We start from the raw sequence: 15504 nt of genomic DNA, 5'->3' as shown, positions 1-15504 counted from the left end.
TGATGCGGCCACTAATCCCACATGGCCAACTTGCGCGGCCTTAGTCTGTGATCTGCGCTGGCGCAAGCAATTGCCAGACCGGAGCCAGCTCCGACTCAGATGTTACGCCGACTCGAATATTAAGCTCCAAATCATCAGGGCATGATTCACTGCGCGCGCAAGCCTCGCCATGAGAGAACTGGTAAGTATCTGCCTGGCATCAATTGGTGAAGGAGCTTATGCCAGGAGTCGCTGCCTGACAGCGCTGAAGTCAAACAAATAATGTAGATGCAACACAGTGTCGCAGCGATCCGAATGAGCGAAATCAAGAAGGCAGCGTAGAAAGATGCGGGAGATGCCCCTAATTGCCGACGTTAGCTAACCCATTGCCTGCCATGGTCTCATGGACCCTTGAAAGCAACGGGCAAGGGATCGTTAGGTTTTAAAGCTTTTGCACGACTCAAGAGGCGTCTCCACAGACGGCCAAGCTAAGGGTGTACCAGAGTCAGGAAATAGAAGGAGAGCTGGAATGATAAGAAAACTCAATCTCGTTGGGCGCCAATAGTCGCCGAACCATTGCCGCAAAGAATATCCGTTATTGCACAGTAACTGAAGTTAGGGTAGCAGGAAGAATTCAGTGTACCAAATATCAAGACGACTAGCGTAAGAACTTGATAATGCGGAGGAACTCTTCCAAAAGGATGATGAATCAAGCCCGTTGAAATAGCGTGGACTGGTTTTGATGGTCCGTGGAAATCAGCACGCAGAAGGCATTGCAACAACATGACATGCAGTCCCCTGCCCATCTGCCTGCCGCGAATCTCTGGGATCGATCCGCTCAGCGCGCGGTGTTGTCTCCAAAGTTGTCCAGCAGGTATTATCCGTATACATCCGCTCTTCTGGGACCAACGGAGAGCCTCCGTTGCCGGAAGAGTATGATGATTCGTTGTCCGTTTCAGGACAACCCAAACCATTCAACATGGTGATATTGCCCTTGCTGGATCCCTGCATGAAAAGGCCCATAGGACAGTCGAATCTGCCAATCTGGTCGGAAGTGTCCGTCATCCGCCACGCTGTCGGACAACGCCCCAGTCCCCACCCGACGACCAGGAGCCACAGCTCTGGACGGCGGGGTAAACCTTCGCGAATACGACTTTGTCGTGTTGATGAAGCAAGCTCTTCCATCCAGCATACCTAGGTGCGAGGACAGCTAGCCAGCCGTAAGTCTCTTGGATTCAAGAGTTGATCATTCTCTTCATTCGCGCATGGCCAATTGCGCAATCAGACCATATTTTTCGGGTGATGCGAATTCGCGTGACAGACAGCGTGGTCTGTGCAGGACTTCTGCTTTGAGGGCGGCGCGATCCCTGAAAACCCGTCTTTTCGAAGGGATCGCCAGGCTAACGGGCCATCTTTGGTCCAACCATTGCGTCTGCGTGGCTCCGTGGCTGCGCGACTGCTGTGCTCCAAGCTACCACAACTGCAGTAGCGAAAGCATCAGCCTCAATTTGGCGGGGCCCCGAGTCAAGGTTAATCGCTGTGTCCGGTAGCTTTTGAGCTTGATCCTGACGGGAGACCAAGAGGGCATTCCCGTGCAGGGTCACATCTTAGGGCGGGACGCGGCCATGTTGCTCCAAGGCACCAGAAACTTCAGGTACCCTGAGGTCTGTGGTCGCTAGTTCGCTGACACGTCGCCAAATTCCGTGGACCTGACTGTTCTCAGGATGTGGAGGACGGTGTCGTTGTGCCTAACTGACACAGACTTCTTCATGTGAACCTGACAAGGGTAAGGATTGACTCTTTCGCGTTGTCCGACATAACCGATTGTAAGTTGTCGTGAGATGGAGGCGAACTAGACCGTGATGCTCCGAAGATTCGAGGAACCCAAAGATCCGTCCCGCGACTGAAGTCGAAAGGGGATTTTTTTTTTCTGCCCTCGTGGTCACGAGAATCCACGGGGCCATGGTGCATTTTGGAACACCCCCATTCCTAGTAGTGTCGATGACGTCTTGCGAACCGTTGTTGGGCTTGAGAGCGGCAGGGGCCTTGGATGGACAGATAACCGGAGAGCCACGCGGGCGGCCCGGCCACGCATGGTTGTCCTACCCTTGCTGACGTGAAGTCTCTGGGCAGTGAACCACCACATCCTCTTCGGGTCGACGCCTCAGCATTGGCACCATGAGCTGCCGTGTTACGACCGGAGCGAATAGTCCAGAACTCGATGCAGATGCTAGACATTGGGACGGCCGGCACTCGGAGGCCGAGGCCAAATAATGGCGGTCGAGATCCGAGGAGCGAAGGGAAAATGACAGGTAAACAGCTTAGCGTAGACGAACCGGCCCGCCTGGTTGGTGTTGGTCAATGGAGAAAGCTTCCGGCAGCTGATGGGGGGCAATATTGGATGGATGAAGCAAAGGAAGCGCAAGGCTGGCATGCAGGAGGATGACGGAAGTGTGCGAGTGTCAAAGAGAGAAGAGGGCAGATGGAAAAGCGAGACAAGGAAGGGTCGGGGACAGAAATACCTTGGGTCCATGAGGTGAGATGGAGGAAAGAACGAGAGCAGGAGCAGCTGAGCCGGTCGATAGTACCTGCTGCATCCCACATCACCAACAAAAGTGCTAGACCCTCTTCTTCGTCTGTTCTTTTTTTTTTCTCCTCTTTTGCTTTGGACCTTCCCTGAATGGCCTGAATGAAGACAATCATTCTGCTCCGACTCCAATTGACGGGGTTCCGAGCTCAGCAGGAACGTCCCGGAACCCAGGCACTTTCATCTTATACCTCGCTGTGCACACCCATACATGTATTCGTCAATGTAAGGTACCTACCTACCTCTCGCGGTCTCACCTCCCGCAGTCGAGTAAGAATGGAAAGAGGAAGTGGAGGGCCACCATCAGCGGCTTCTACTTTCTCTCTCACTCTCCCTCAAGGTGGAACTTCCTTTCGCTCCTCCCACAACTGGCACAAGACCACTAAAGGTAAGTGCACTGCACTCCGGGCAGTCTTCCAGTCTCCATACCAGAAAAAAAGACGAGCGGGTCCCGTTCGGTAGTACCACGCAGTGCTCCATGCGGCCCCGTAAGCGCTGCCTTGCCGCTCGGGCCTATCACAGGGGGTAAACGGAGCATTTGCTCCGGCAAGGCCCAGCTTGTTCTATGCCGTGAGATGCCCCCATTCGACTTTTTGCCCCCGCGCGCTCTCCCCTTCCTTGGAGCCTTCCCACCCGTTCCCCCATTGAAGGGGCCTTGGGGCCCAGAGTTGTGGCTTTGCACCCTCCAATGTACCTTACCTGACCCGGACATGGGCCTGACCTGGGGATGCAGCTGTGAGGAAAAAAAAAGGTTTATGGCGGGCAATGTGTACTGTACAGAGTACAGAGTACCTCTACCGAGAGGGGGGGAATACCGTGGGAAAAAGAATGGGATATGAAAACGCACCAAAATATATGCCCAACCAGACAAATCAATTTTGTCCAGTATGATTAGAACTGTGCTTCACTGTCGTCGCCTTATCCGCTCCATTCCGCCGCCGCCAAATTTGCCCTGCCCTTCTCATCTCAACCTTTCTTCCCCTTCCACTTTTCCCTTCACAAGTTCACTCGCCCCTCGTACGTTGCCTTCTTTCCGCCCTTCCATCCCCAGGTATACCGTACTTCCTACACCACCTAAATTCTTCTTCCCGTCGAGTCCGTTGCGTACACTATCCGTACTGGCTCGCCTCTCCCGCCCCGGTTCAAGACCCTGTCCGCACTGACCAACCAGAAGAGAAGCCTTCGATATCCTCCGCCCGCAACGTCCGTCGTCGTCGAAAACGCTCCGGCCCAGCAAGGGGTCCTGGTGGAACCCATCGTGTGGCAATTCCTTCAAAACTTTGCTCTCCATTGGATGAGCCGAACCAAGGTCGCGGGGCAGCCACAGCTGTTGTTTATATCAGCCACACCAAGGCCACCAGTTTGGCACGCTGTCCAACTGTCTCTGTGGTCCCTTCGCCTATTATTCTCTGTATCAGTCATTTCAATCCAGGACAATACTCTCATGTTGCCCTTTTCCAAAAACACACCCTCCGAATCACTCGTCACACGCTGTCCGAGAGGCTCAACGTCCGTTTCACTCGGCTTTCATGTGTGTTGAGCACAAATCTGTTTGCCCAGTCTGTCGGAGACTCTTCCTAGTCTATGTCGCCTTTTGTCAAGCATACCATCCTCCTTTGCTGGAGTGTCCGTTTGGTGTTGTAGTGCACCCAATGCAGATGCTCGACGGGCGATGTCCGAGTCCTGTTTGTCCAAATAGCCGCGTGGGGGGCTGCTTGGTCATATAGGGAGAAACTTCGGAAAAGGAAAAAAGAGAAAGAAAGAATCGATTGTAAGTGCCCTTGGCTAATACACAGTAAAATTTGGTAAAATTCAATCTACTAACGGATTTTACAGCTTCTGGCCGTTATTATCAACTTCCACCACCTGGTCGATGCCTTCGTACTGCGGAATTTCCAAATTGTATTTTTCAGCAATGCCGGGCGATACAAATCTGCTCCCAAGGTCAGCCAACAGATTTTTTAAGCTTGGTGCTAGGGCGGACTTAAGAGCATACCTTCCGCCGATGAAGTGCCGTCCTTTGAAATGCTTCACCAGTGGCTTTGGCGCTGTCAGGCTGACAAGGACCTCAGGTTGGAACGAACTCCCGGGACCGGACGAAGGCGGGCCATTCTCGATATCCCATGATGAAGGGGCGTCAACCGAAGTGACAGGCAACTTTGTTTCCTCGAGCGCCTTGATCACCGCAGGGAAAGGCTCCCGGACCTCTCCAGAAAAGCTGAATCCTGGCGTCAAAATGTCAGGCGCGTGCACGCATGATGGTGGAGACAAGGGAAAAGAACGAACCGAAGATAGCGTCTACGATATGATCGGTAGATTTCGCCGCCGTAAGGAAATCATCGACGAACGGAACGTCTAAATCCACCAACTGCTGCGCCAACCGCTGAGGCATCTTCAGTCAGCAAAGCTACGACCGATCGACGGCAAGCGCCACGGAGAACGAAGGGCGGGAGGGGTCAATTTTTATGGTAGCACCGTATACACGCAAAGATGCTGCCAGTTTCTTTACTCCTTCTCTCGAGAGAAGAATCATAGAGTTGTGCATTTGCATAGCGTGGCGTGGGAGGAGAACCAAAGCATTCTGAGCTCGGGTGACCGAGAGCTCAAGAGGAGTCACCGATAGACGGTATGTAATTGCAAGAACATCCCCATGTACTATGCGCCGAACGAACCGATCGAGATAGACAAAAGCGAATGGCATCTTCACTCACCTGGTACAAATCATTCTTGCTCCGCTTGGGATAGTAGATAGTTGGCTTGTAGCCATAGTGACGGAGGTGTCGGGCAGCCACTAGGCCATCGCCACCTGTACAGGGGTCCTGGTCAGATACTTGGTGATTGAGACAGTGGAATGTTTGGAAGGGTTCTCACCGTTGTTACCGGGGCCGCATGCAACGAGAATGTTCAGACCACGGCTGGGAGGGTGAACGCGATAGACTGTTTCGAGGTGTCAACCGAAAGCCTGAGCAAGCAAGCGTTGGCCGTTGCGGGAACTCACTCGCTTGTGACACGGATAGTCCGGCAAGTTCCATGAGCTGGTCGATTGAGAAGGCACCGGTGCTCATGAGGTCCTTGTCCAAGGCCGCGGCCGCCTTCGCGCCGAGAGTCTGTTGATACGTCGGTGTCAATGGGGCCCCTTCTGGTGTTACTTCCAATCACTTACTCTGAGGGACATATTGTTGACGTTTCCAAGTTTCTTCTGCTTGAAACTTTATGATGTCGACGTGTGGAGCTTCCGGGCAATTTCTGACGCCTCCAAAGAGTTGATGTGACGTTGGGGTGATGGTTCGAGATGTACTGGGGAAGTCAGAAGGTGGATGAACATGGAAGGGACGTGCGACGGGCTGACATCACTCCGCATCGGAGTTTAGAATACCGGTCAGTGACGAACCACAGGACCGGACCGCAGGAACGACCGCCGGCTCGGCAGTCACCGAGAGACCCACACAGTCCATACAGTGCTCTTCCCGCACCCATCGAAGCTCTTACACGCTGCACACCGAGTTATGTTTGCCACAGAGAACATGCAAACCAAATCTGGGTGAATGCTCCTGCTTTACTAAATTTTACAGTGACCAAATATCAGCCGACTTGATACCTTAGCACGCCCGTGACAAGGCCCATGATACGATCAGAATCCTCCTCCGGTGGCTGAAAGCCTAAAAGGGAAGCTGTTCGACGGCGTAATGGTGTCCCTCAAAGTCCTTAAAGTCGACGTCTCTCACGGGATACCCACCAATATCGAGAGCCGCCTCGACCCACCCATTGTTGGCCTTCCCTCCCCACGTAGCCTCAGCAAAAGCTCGCATCATATCGGTGCCATTCAGCAGCGAGCTCGAAGTCCACAACTTTCCATCATGTGCCCAACGAGTCTCAACCCAATTGACGACCGGAACACTCTTCTTCATGGCACCGACAATCATGCGGGGGCAGGTTGCCGTCTTGCCAGTCAGAAGACCGGCCTCGAGAAGCGGGAACATACCGCCACAGATAGTCAAGAAGGCGCTGCACTGCTGGTAAACCTTGCGGATGAAGACGAGCTCGGCTTCACTGGTCTTGTACTTGAGGTCATGAGCTCCCATGAGGGAGATATCCAAGGGTGGACAAGACTCAAAGGAGTCCTGAATGGTAGTTAACGGTGTTAGAGAATCTCTCTGCTGGAATGGAGGTGTCTTGTGCCACTGACAGTCGGTTGGATCTGAGCCCTGCTCTTCATATGGGCAGGTTTGCCGTCCTCAGTGATCCAGTGAAGGTCAAACTCGATGTCGTCCTCCCACATCTCCTGCGGTAGGTTAAGCATTTGACGCGAAGTCTTATCGGTCCAGGCAAAGAATTCAAAAGGTGCAACATCGAGCATTTCGGTGACGCTGTGAATGTCTCAGTTCAATTGCATCAGGGAAATTTAGGAATGAGAGCTTGAGAATTACCCCTTGGTCAATATGACACCGGCATGAATCTTGCGGTTGGGCTTGCTGAGATTGAAATCCATGGTTGTGGGCTGAAAGGTAACGTAAAGCGGGAAGAATGGCGATTGTTCGAAAGTTAAGTATGGGTGAGTATAAGTGAAAGTGACCGAAATGCTTGCGCTCTCTTCGAAGCGTGAGACTCATGGAGTGAAGTGAAGTAGATTCCTTATAGCCACTTACACGGACTGAAGATGCCATAGCGCAAGACCGAGGCTCACTGCGTCTGTGCGGCCGGCCCGTACCGGAGTAGTTGCACGGTCGTTAGATCCGAGTGGGTCCGGAACTTAGGTCGACTTACTCCCGGCCTCAGTCAGGAAACACGGACCAACCTTGACTTGGCATTGAGATGGATGGCTCGAGATTTGAACTGCAAAACTTCCGAACTCCGAAAGGATTGAAGCCGTATGTAAATGGCCTGGGAAATCGAAAACAATCAATTCCTTCTGCGGCGGAATGGCACTCAGAGACGTCAATGTACCGCAGGTGCATCTGGGTTAGAAGTTCAACATAATCATTATTGATATCTGGGAGACACTAAATTGATTTTCAGTTGCTTGAGTTAATAGGCATGTATATTTCGCTCTCTAAGAAGCTACTTTGCATAGGAGAAGACCTTCATCGCAGGTCCAGGTTCTTTCAACTCGGACTCGAAACTCTCAAACGACTCGCTCGAACCGTTGCCTACCAACGCTCGCTCTTTGTCTTCCTTCGCCCTGACCCTCAATCCTTCCGATGTCTTCTTCTTGCGATGTTCCGTAATAGTAATCCAAACGATGATTGCAAGTAGAAGAAGTCCCACGACCACGGCGACAATTACAGTAGCGATGCTGTTGGCTGATGAACCTGAGCTCGCTGAGTTGATGCCATTTGTGGCCGATGTAGATGCCTGAGAATGGTAAGTCTCGAATAACTGCCAATCCTGAAATTGAGGGCAATCCTCACATTTGAAGTTGCTGCAGTGTGCACGGAGAGGTGGTCTCGGGACATGACGAAAGGTGAGCTAGCCGAGTGCCGAATGAAGACGGACTTTAGAACACGACTAATGGGATAAACTTGCGAATGCCTAGGGTTCGAGAGAGTCGACGACTTTGCGGCAACTGATATGATAATAGGATCTGTAGGGTACGAAATCTTGAGAAATAAACAATGAAGTAACGTCTACGAATGCTAAAAAAAAAATGTGGTCTCGGCTACTGGCATTTGAGAGAAGATTCCATCACCACTTGACACTCCTTGATGCGGCCTTGTCAATGATCTTACGCGGTAAGCCAACGCATAAACTCATTTAAAACTGTAAGAATTTTGGATGCAGTCATCCGTCAGATTATGCTCAAGGGGCTCAGAGTACCATAGTCATTACAGCCACGGGCGTAGAGTGCGCTCTCGCGGGCGTCAAGTCGCCGCATCCATCAAATCAAGCCTCAATAAGCTGATCATATTCGCGTGCAAGCGCCACACGGGAGTTCCCAACCCTCCCACTTGACCTCGTGGCTCATACCACTCTGAGCCGCCGACCTTAGTAGGTAGTCAAAAGACAACGCCACTTCGGTGCGCAAACGTGCTCATCACCTTGCTGGGCTAATGAGAGTGAGACCAGCTGGCAATGGCTGCATGCTCGCTTCAATAAATGGGCGTCCCATTTGGTATCCCTCAAGATCTCTGGCCACTCGCGGATTGCCGCTGGAAGAAGGCTGCTTACATCATGTTGGTGAGACTGCATGCCTATTTGGCGCATGTCGCTCGGCATGAGCCGGATTCGGGCTCGCCGAAGAAGCTTGACTGATCCTTCGAAGTGAACACCTCATATGAAATTCGCAGTTGAGGCTTGTCCTATATGCCATTACTAGGCTATGCTCGCATCTTCACGTTCAGCGGCTATCAAGGTCACCTCCGTTCAACATTACACGAGTTCTACCAAGGATTTCATCAGCAACATTTCATACGCGATAACGATGGTGTTTGGTGGCCCCATTATACCAGGGGCTGGAGAGTAATTCTAAAGATGCTCAAAAAGCATTTGGAAGCTGGACGAGTGATAGATTATGTTAGTGGTCTTAGTTACGACGTGGAATTAGCTCATAAACTTCGCACTCATGTTGTCAGTGTATGCGCCACCATGGCAGCCTTTCAGCTGCTACAAGGCTCAACGACATGTCTGATATTGGATGGCGAATGTGTACGTTGGAAGATGAGTAAGTGGGCGAGGCCCACGATTCTTACGATGAGTGTAATTAAGGCAGGTAAAAGAGACATTTGTAAGACCCATATCGCCCTCTCGCTCCATTTCCCTACCTAGGAGCTGCTAAGTATTTCAGCACATTGTCTTAGAAGATGAGCTGCAAGGCATATTCAGTGGTCCTTGCAGATGTGTTCGTTATCAGTGAAGATAAAGATGTTTTGCAGGAAATCAAGGGATGAGAGTTTTTCTCTAGAGTATATGAGATTGCAGAATTACAATCAGAAGATCTACCGATATGGCAAACGTGAAGAATAGGCCTTGCTGTCGCTGAGATGAACATCGTGTCACGATACGCCGAGTAAAGGTTTTTTTCCAGTGGTTCAAGGTCGTCGTCCATAGACGCCTCAGCCATTGAGGTGGAAATCCCTACCTGGCGCAAGGAGTGGGATAAGCCAGTGCGCATTCACACGAAACTTCCCTTATACAACCTCTCAACTCCATTCCTGTCACCAACGGCAGCAGGCGCCTCACAGGCTTGCGAGGTCAGGTCAAACTGCCGTTTGGCGGAATGGTTACGGGCGAGCCTAGTTAACTAGCTTAGCCTAGGTCAGGGTTTTGGGTTTGGATCCCGGTATATGCACCAGAGGTGTAGTCCCCAGTTCAGCACCGGGGGTGTAGTTTCTTTTGATGGTGTTTACTTTGACTTTTTGGATGTTTTCATTGGCTGCCCACGTTAGTCGCGCCGGACGCCAGAAGAGTCTTCTGGTGAGAACGAATAAAAACGAGTCTAGACGAACAGTTGCGTCGCTTGAAAAAGGGCCAGTCTGCGCGTAAATATTAGGCTCCTTCCTTCTAAAAAGACCATCGCTCGTAAGGAATACGCGCTTTGCTTTGATCATAACTACTCACGACCCTGGGACACATAGCTACTGTATGCTCAATCATGAGGCTGGATATATTTTTCGAGAATCCACCATGAGTTTTGGCTTCGGATTTCGAGTGAAATCATCACCACTCTTCGGCTACATCTAAATGCCAAGAGTTGTAGATACTGACATTACACCGAGACTCACCGAGCCATATACATGGCCCGTGCACTGCCCCTCAGTCGGTACGTATCCGCTCGTTCCTGAGTTAGCGGGGCGTAAACAATCGAAGTCCGTCTTCCAGGTTTGCTGTCACCCATCCCCTTCAAGCTAAACCTCCAAAAACAAGCCTGATTCGACCTTAACACCACAACCAACACCGCCGCGTCGCCGCACGATATTTTCCTCCCAACCCTCGCATTTGTCAAGGCGAGGAAGCGAACTATCCTAGACACCACCCTACAACATCTCCATCATCAGAACAGCCCACCACACCGCAACACAACCAATCAACGAAAACGGGGGGTAAACAAACCACCGACCCCCACCGACAAAACCAACAACCGCAACCACAACACAATGTCTCAAAACGCAGCAACATACGCAGACTGCGTAGCCTCCCTCCGCACCTCCCTAACCTTCCTCCAAAACTCCGTATCGACCCTCGACACAGGCGTCTCTGACCTCCCTCGCCTCGCCTCTGTCCTCCGTCCCACGCGGCACTTCGAGCTCATCCCCCAACCCACCCTCGCCGCCGCCGAGGCATCTTTGCGCGATGAAATCGGTCCGCAAATCGCAAAACTTCTCGACCGCGCCGACGCCCAGATCGCGCGCCGCGAACGGCGCATCGAGACGCTGCAGGCTCGGTGCGAGCTCTTGCAGGGCCGGTTGGCGGCGCCGTCTGAAGATGACGGGTACGAGGCCAGGAAGGCAAAGGGAAGAGGAGGGTATGCTAGCGGAAGTGGTGGGAAGAAGAAAGGGTTGAATGGGGAGAGTGCTTTGCGGGCTAGGGCTGTGAGGCAGAGGAGGGAGGGGTTGGAGTATAGTGTTGAGAGGCTTGAACTTGAGGTCTTGACGAAGGAAAGGGAGTTGAGGAAGAGGCTGGATAAGGCTTGAGAGAGAGAGAGAGAGAGAGAGAGAGAGAGAGAGGCGTGTCTTGAGTATTGAGACTGCAAGATGACGCCCTGGACTGGTTGCCTGGACATGACGCTTGGCTGCGTTTCGATCATTTACCGGCGAAGAGTGGTTGATGGAAGGGCAGGAGGAGATTGCTATGATACCCTAGGACGGATAACGAAGAAATCCTTTTGATCGATGCGAAGTTTCCCGAACGACGATAATATAGTGCCATCGAAGCGAATTTTCACCGTCAACTTGGAAATGCCCATGTCACCACTGCCTCTATCTCCTAATAAGTTTGGATAAGCTGTCGACTTGGAGTTGGGCTAACAGATTTCACTCAGAGATGACGCATAGTCATGACTGGGAATGTCAAGACGAAATCTGAATGTATGCAAATGCCATTTGTAAAACAGCAAGGGAACACCAATATGCATGGGTATCCCACCTGCGAGCTACCGTAACTATCCGAATGGCCGACCCGTTGCTCGTGAAACCCGCCCCAAAAGACACAAAAAGAAAACACACAATCCCTCTGCTCGAGCGACAACGGCAACATACACTAGCAGTAATAGGGAGAAAGCCTGCACGCAATGGTGGGCGGATAGAAGTAGAAACAACAGGTCGAAGAAGAAAAAAAGCGAAGCCGTTTCGGCGGATATACGTGTGCCGCCTGTGGCTCAATAGAGGCGGCAATGGTTTTATCCCGGACAAGAGACCTTAATGTACTCCAACAAGCATTTGAGCGCGAAACCATCCCATGTCCCATATGGTCATTTTTTGCTCCCATCTCCAACAGTGAAATGAAAATCATGAGCTCATTATAACAGGATCAGGTAGTTGCTTGGTGCGATACCCGTCTCGCCCGTCTCCTTGCGTGCCTGCCACCACCTTCCACTCACGTCGCTGACCTCCAGAATCTCGTGCTTTGAGAAAGAGATCTCGTTCGCGTCGTCGGGGTTGGCCTCGTAACTATAGATGGCCTTCGCGCGGTAGGGGTACTCGGTGGGGGGTACCACCTCTTGGTCAAGACCAGGAGGCTTTGCTGCAGGCGGCGCTGCGTTGAATGTTGGGGCCACTCCGGAATTGCGGGTTTGTGTGGTGGGAATGCCCTGAACGGGGGATGGGTTCTCGAAGCCGTTGAGCTGCGCCGAAGTGTACATCTGGGGAGGCTGGACCGAGGTCGAGGTTTCGGGTCGGCCGCCGCCGTACATCATCTGTCGGTTTCCAGACTCCTTCTGAAGCGCGAAGGAGTCGAGGTAAGCGCGCGGCTTCGCTGACGGGGCGGAGCCAAAGTAGAAAATCCAGACAATCTGCAGTCACAATGTCAGCAATTGGCCCTCATTTCAGTGGCGGAGAACATACGGTAACCATGGCCATGAGAATGAAACCAGCGCCAGCAGCCTGGCGAGCACCATTGGAGGAGTAGATGAGGGAGTGGATAGTCAATGAGTTCAGTGACAGAGCGGCACCGAGGTATCCGGTGAGGGCGACATGGTAAGTTTGCGCAGTGTCTGAAGCCACAACGACAAAGACTCCTGCGATTAGGAAGAACATGTAGACGACGGTCCACCATGCGAAGGGCGGGAATGAGCCGGAGTTATTTGTGACTTGTGTTGTCGCGATGATGGAACTGATAAAAGCAATTATCCATGCTAACTAAAAGGGTTGTCAGTACAAACATGAGCATACGGGACATTGACGGAGAAGAGTCGTAGACTTTCGAGGCGCTCTTGAGCATCGACGTACCATGGAGATGGAGACTGTGGCCAGGGCGAAGGGATCACCAATAATGTTCCCCAAATTAATGCCCTTCCTCCCGTACTGAACCCTTGATTGTTCCATTTTGCGCAATGATGGTGAATGAAGAGAGCCGTAGGATGGCATAGAGAATGATGTGCGAGTTCGTTGGACGAAGAGTTAATTGCCTCGGTGCAAATTTCGAGAGAAAGCCTCGAAAAATGTCACAGTTGCGAATGTGAGTCGAGCGACTAGAAGACGTCGACAATCAAGTGATCGAAGCGAAGTGTTCGGTAAAATGGGCGAAGCGATGCCGATCCAACGGTGGGTACGTAATTCGAATGTCGCGAGGGGGTTGTCGTGGCTGGAATGCAAGACCTCGGAAGACTGGGGTGGAAAGGAGTGACTGGTGGTTGGGCTGTCGGCCAAAATAGAAAAAGGGCGCTGTAGAGGTTGTTGTGACGAGTGCGCTGTGTGCTGTTCAGTGCGCGAGGTAGCGTGCGCGCTGTTCTGAGCTGGGATGAGCTGAGCGTTGGATTCGACACGGTTTAAGGTAGGCAGCGAAGGAAGGCTCGAATGAACGATGCGGCGATTGATAATTGGAATGTGGAAAGCGAGTCGATCGTTTCAGAGGGTTGTCCAGCAAGGCAGCCTCTTTTCCAAAGAAGAAAAAGAGAATGGTAGTCGGAATCCGTGGGATGCAAGATAGGAGCGATGAAGCGGATCGAAGACGGCGAGGAATTGCTGTCGATTGAGAGGGGAAGAAAGGGAGAACCGAGGGTCCAGAGTCGAAAGAGCGAGGAGAAATCGGAAGAAGAGGATGAACAGGATTAGAGAATACAAGAGAGGAAGACGAAATCGATGTCGAGTCGAAAGTCGAAGGAAAGACTGAGGTGGGCTGCGTCGGGAGACGGACGACAGTTGTAGGAACAGCAGGCTTGAGCCAAGGCTGGCGGTAGAGGAGAGAAGGGGTAGGCGTTGTTGGCGGTTGACCGCGTGAAATGAAGGGCAAACGACTAGCAAGATCCCGAAGAGGAAGTAGGCGGCGTGGATAGCGAGGCAGAAAAATGCCGCCGGACCAAGCAGACCAGGACCAACCAGACCCGACTCACAGTGGTGCCGTGAGAAGAGACGGAGGCGCGGGTCTTGTGGCGTCGATTTTGGTGCTTGTTTGGCGTTTTCCCCTAGCAATAGGTTCTCGGTCGCAACGGGTGAAGGTGGTGGTGGTGTGCCTGTTGTTGGTACGGATACAGAGAGAATCTGTACACCTCTCTGTGTTTGTTTCTTAGGCTTGTAAAAGCTTGAGTTGAGAAGGAAGGGCTAGACTGAGCTGACTTGCTCGTGGCACCCCCGGATCGCGTGTTGATGTGCAAATCCGCGCCCCTATTTTTGCTGCGGTGCCTGTCGGGTGCCGTTGCGCCCCAGCGTAAGATGTGGGCTCGTTACTCGTTTGGTTTGGCGCTGCGGCTCGTGTCGTGTGCGCTTCTGCTACTACTACGGCGGCGGCGGCGGCGATTGTATTTGTTGTTTATTCTTCGGCCGACCCTCTTTCACGCTGTTGGTGGCTGTCCAGTTCCTTTGACTGTTCGAATAACCAATTCCCGATTCCTTGACTCTTTGGCTCACTCCGGTGGTCGACAGCGGGCAGCAACGGGGGGGAGGACCTTTTTTTTGTCGCAGAAAAGGGTTGAAAGGGATGAGAGGAATGGACGGTGGGGTGGGAAGAATGGAAATAAAAGAGGACACAGGCACACAGGGCAGGCTGCGGCGTAAGAGTGGGAGACTGGGCACTCTGACAGACAATTGGAACCAGGAACCTGACTGAAGCAAGCGCAGATAATATGCAAGGGTTGTAGCTGCAGGTTCTCAGGCTGTGCTTGCTATGCCTGCGACTTCCTGGTCTGCTGGTGCTGGTGAGTGGACTGTGAAAGTATCCGGATCCGCAAAGAGGGCAACAGGCAGGAGCACTCGACGACGAGGGAGGAGGGAGGGTACTGGACGGTGGGCCCAGAGTCAATGAGACGCAAAACGTGGTCGTGGACCAACCTCAGGGACCCGGTGGCAGGTGGAGAGGAAGGAAGGAGGAGTATGAGGAGGAGGACCCAGACCCGGAACTCAGGCACAATGCGCGGGCAGGCGGCAGGTGAGCAAGCGAGACGAGGGGACGTACCCATGTACCTACGGATACTTCCAGGCGGTTGCTGTGAGAGGGATGGAGAGGAGACGTGGAAGGAGTCAAGAAAAGGAAGTCATGATATGCTGGGCGAATAGTAAGCGATTCGTCACTGCGTTGCTGAAGTCCAGTTCAAAGGGGCATGCGGACGGCAATGGAAATCGATTACAGGCCCTCATCAAGTAATTGATGACCAGTGCAGCCAATATGCACCTGTTCGAGAACTGCCCATTGCCAATGAAATCGACCGGGCAGCGCTGTATTGCAGGCGACATGATGCAGACGCAGACAGATTCGCACACTTTAGTAAGGTAGGTACATCCTGGAAGGGGAATTTGAGCCAACCGAACTGCACAAATGGTAACGCGGAGTATTCGTATGGCCATCCCAGGAGA

The 15504-nt window shown here is 52.4% G+C and overlaps 6 protein-coding genes across 6 annotated transcripts; 1 reads left to right on the top strand and 5 right to left on the bottom strand.

Annotated features, from left to right (window-relative positions):
- Positions 1-4396: 4396 nt before the first annotated feature.
- BDZ83DRAFT_720041 (YjeF N-terminal domain-containing protein) lies at positions 4397-5741 on the bottom strand (the record flags this gene model as incomplete). The annotated part of the gene is made up of 7 exons (XM_060512238.1): positions 4397-4499; positions 4563-4791; positions 4853-4949; positions 5278-5372; positions 5438-5503; positions 5565-5673; positions 5730-5741. 7 exons carry the CDS (start codon positions 5739-5741, stop codon positions 4397-4399), a joined length of 711 nt encoding a protein of 236 aa, XP_060364297.1.
- A 484-nt stretch (positions 5742-6225) lies between these two features.
- BDZ83DRAFT_578994 (class I glutamine amidotransferase-like protein) lies at positions 6226-7055 on the bottom strand (the record flags this gene model as incomplete). Its single annotated transcript, XM_060505189.1, has 3 exons — positions 6226-6687; positions 6753-6933; positions 6994-7055. The coding sequence occupies 3 exons, from the start codon at positions 7053-7055 to the stop codon at positions 6226-6228; spliced, it is 705 nt and encodes a 234-aa protein (XP_060364296.1).
- Positions 7056-7624: 569 nt separating this feature from the next.
- Positions 7625-8019, bottom strand: BDZ83DRAFT_752741 (uncharacterized protein; the record flags this gene model as incomplete). The annotated part of the gene is made up of 2 exons (XM_060514244.1): positions 7625-7918; positions 7975-8019. 2 exons carry the CDS (start codon positions 8017-8019, stop codon positions 7625-7627), a joined length of 339 nt encoding a protein of 112 aa, XP_060364295.1.
- Positions 8020-10273: 2254 nt separating this feature from the next.
- On the top strand, positions 10274-11226 carry BDZ83DRAFT_623439 (DASH complex subunit Spc19). The gene has a single exon (XM_060508385.1). It carries the CDS (start codon positions 10657-10659, stop codon positions 11191-11193), a length of 537 nt encoding a protein of 178 aa, XP_060364294.1. The 5' UTR covers positions 10274-10656; the 3' UTR covers positions 11194-11226.
- A 791-nt stretch (positions 11227-12017) lies between these two features.
- BDZ83DRAFT_752739 (SH3 domain-containing protein) lies at positions 12018-13041 on the bottom strand (the record flags this gene model as incomplete). The annotated part of the gene is made up of 3 exons (XM_060514243.1): positions 12018-12509; positions 12562-12855; positions 12946-13041. 3 exons carry the CDS (start codon positions 13039-13041, stop codon positions 12018-12020), a joined length of 882 nt encoding a protein of 293 aa, XP_060364293.1.
- Positions 13042-14690: 1649 nt separating this feature from the next.
- Positions 14691-15175, bottom strand: BDZ83DRAFT_623436 (uncharacterized protein). Its single transcript, XM_060508384.1, has one exon. The coding sequence runs from the start codon at positions 15108-15110 to the stop codon at positions 14817-14819; it is 294 nt and encodes a 97-aa protein (XP_060364292.1). The 5' UTR covers positions 15111-15175; the 3' UTR covers positions 14691-14816.
- Between the last annotated feature and the right edge of the window lie 329 nt (positions 15176-15504).

This window comes from Colletotrichum acutatum, assembly GCF_030867785.1.
Source record: "Colletotrichum acutatum strain CBS 112980 chromosome Unknown BDZ83scaffold_54, whole genome shotgun sequence".
NCBI lineage: Eukaryota > Fungi > Ascomycota > Sordariomycetes > Glomerellales > Glomerellaceae > Colletotrichum > Colletotrichum acutatum.
Note: the sequence above shows the minus strand (reverse complement) of the source record. Positions and strands in the feature narration are given on the sequence as shown.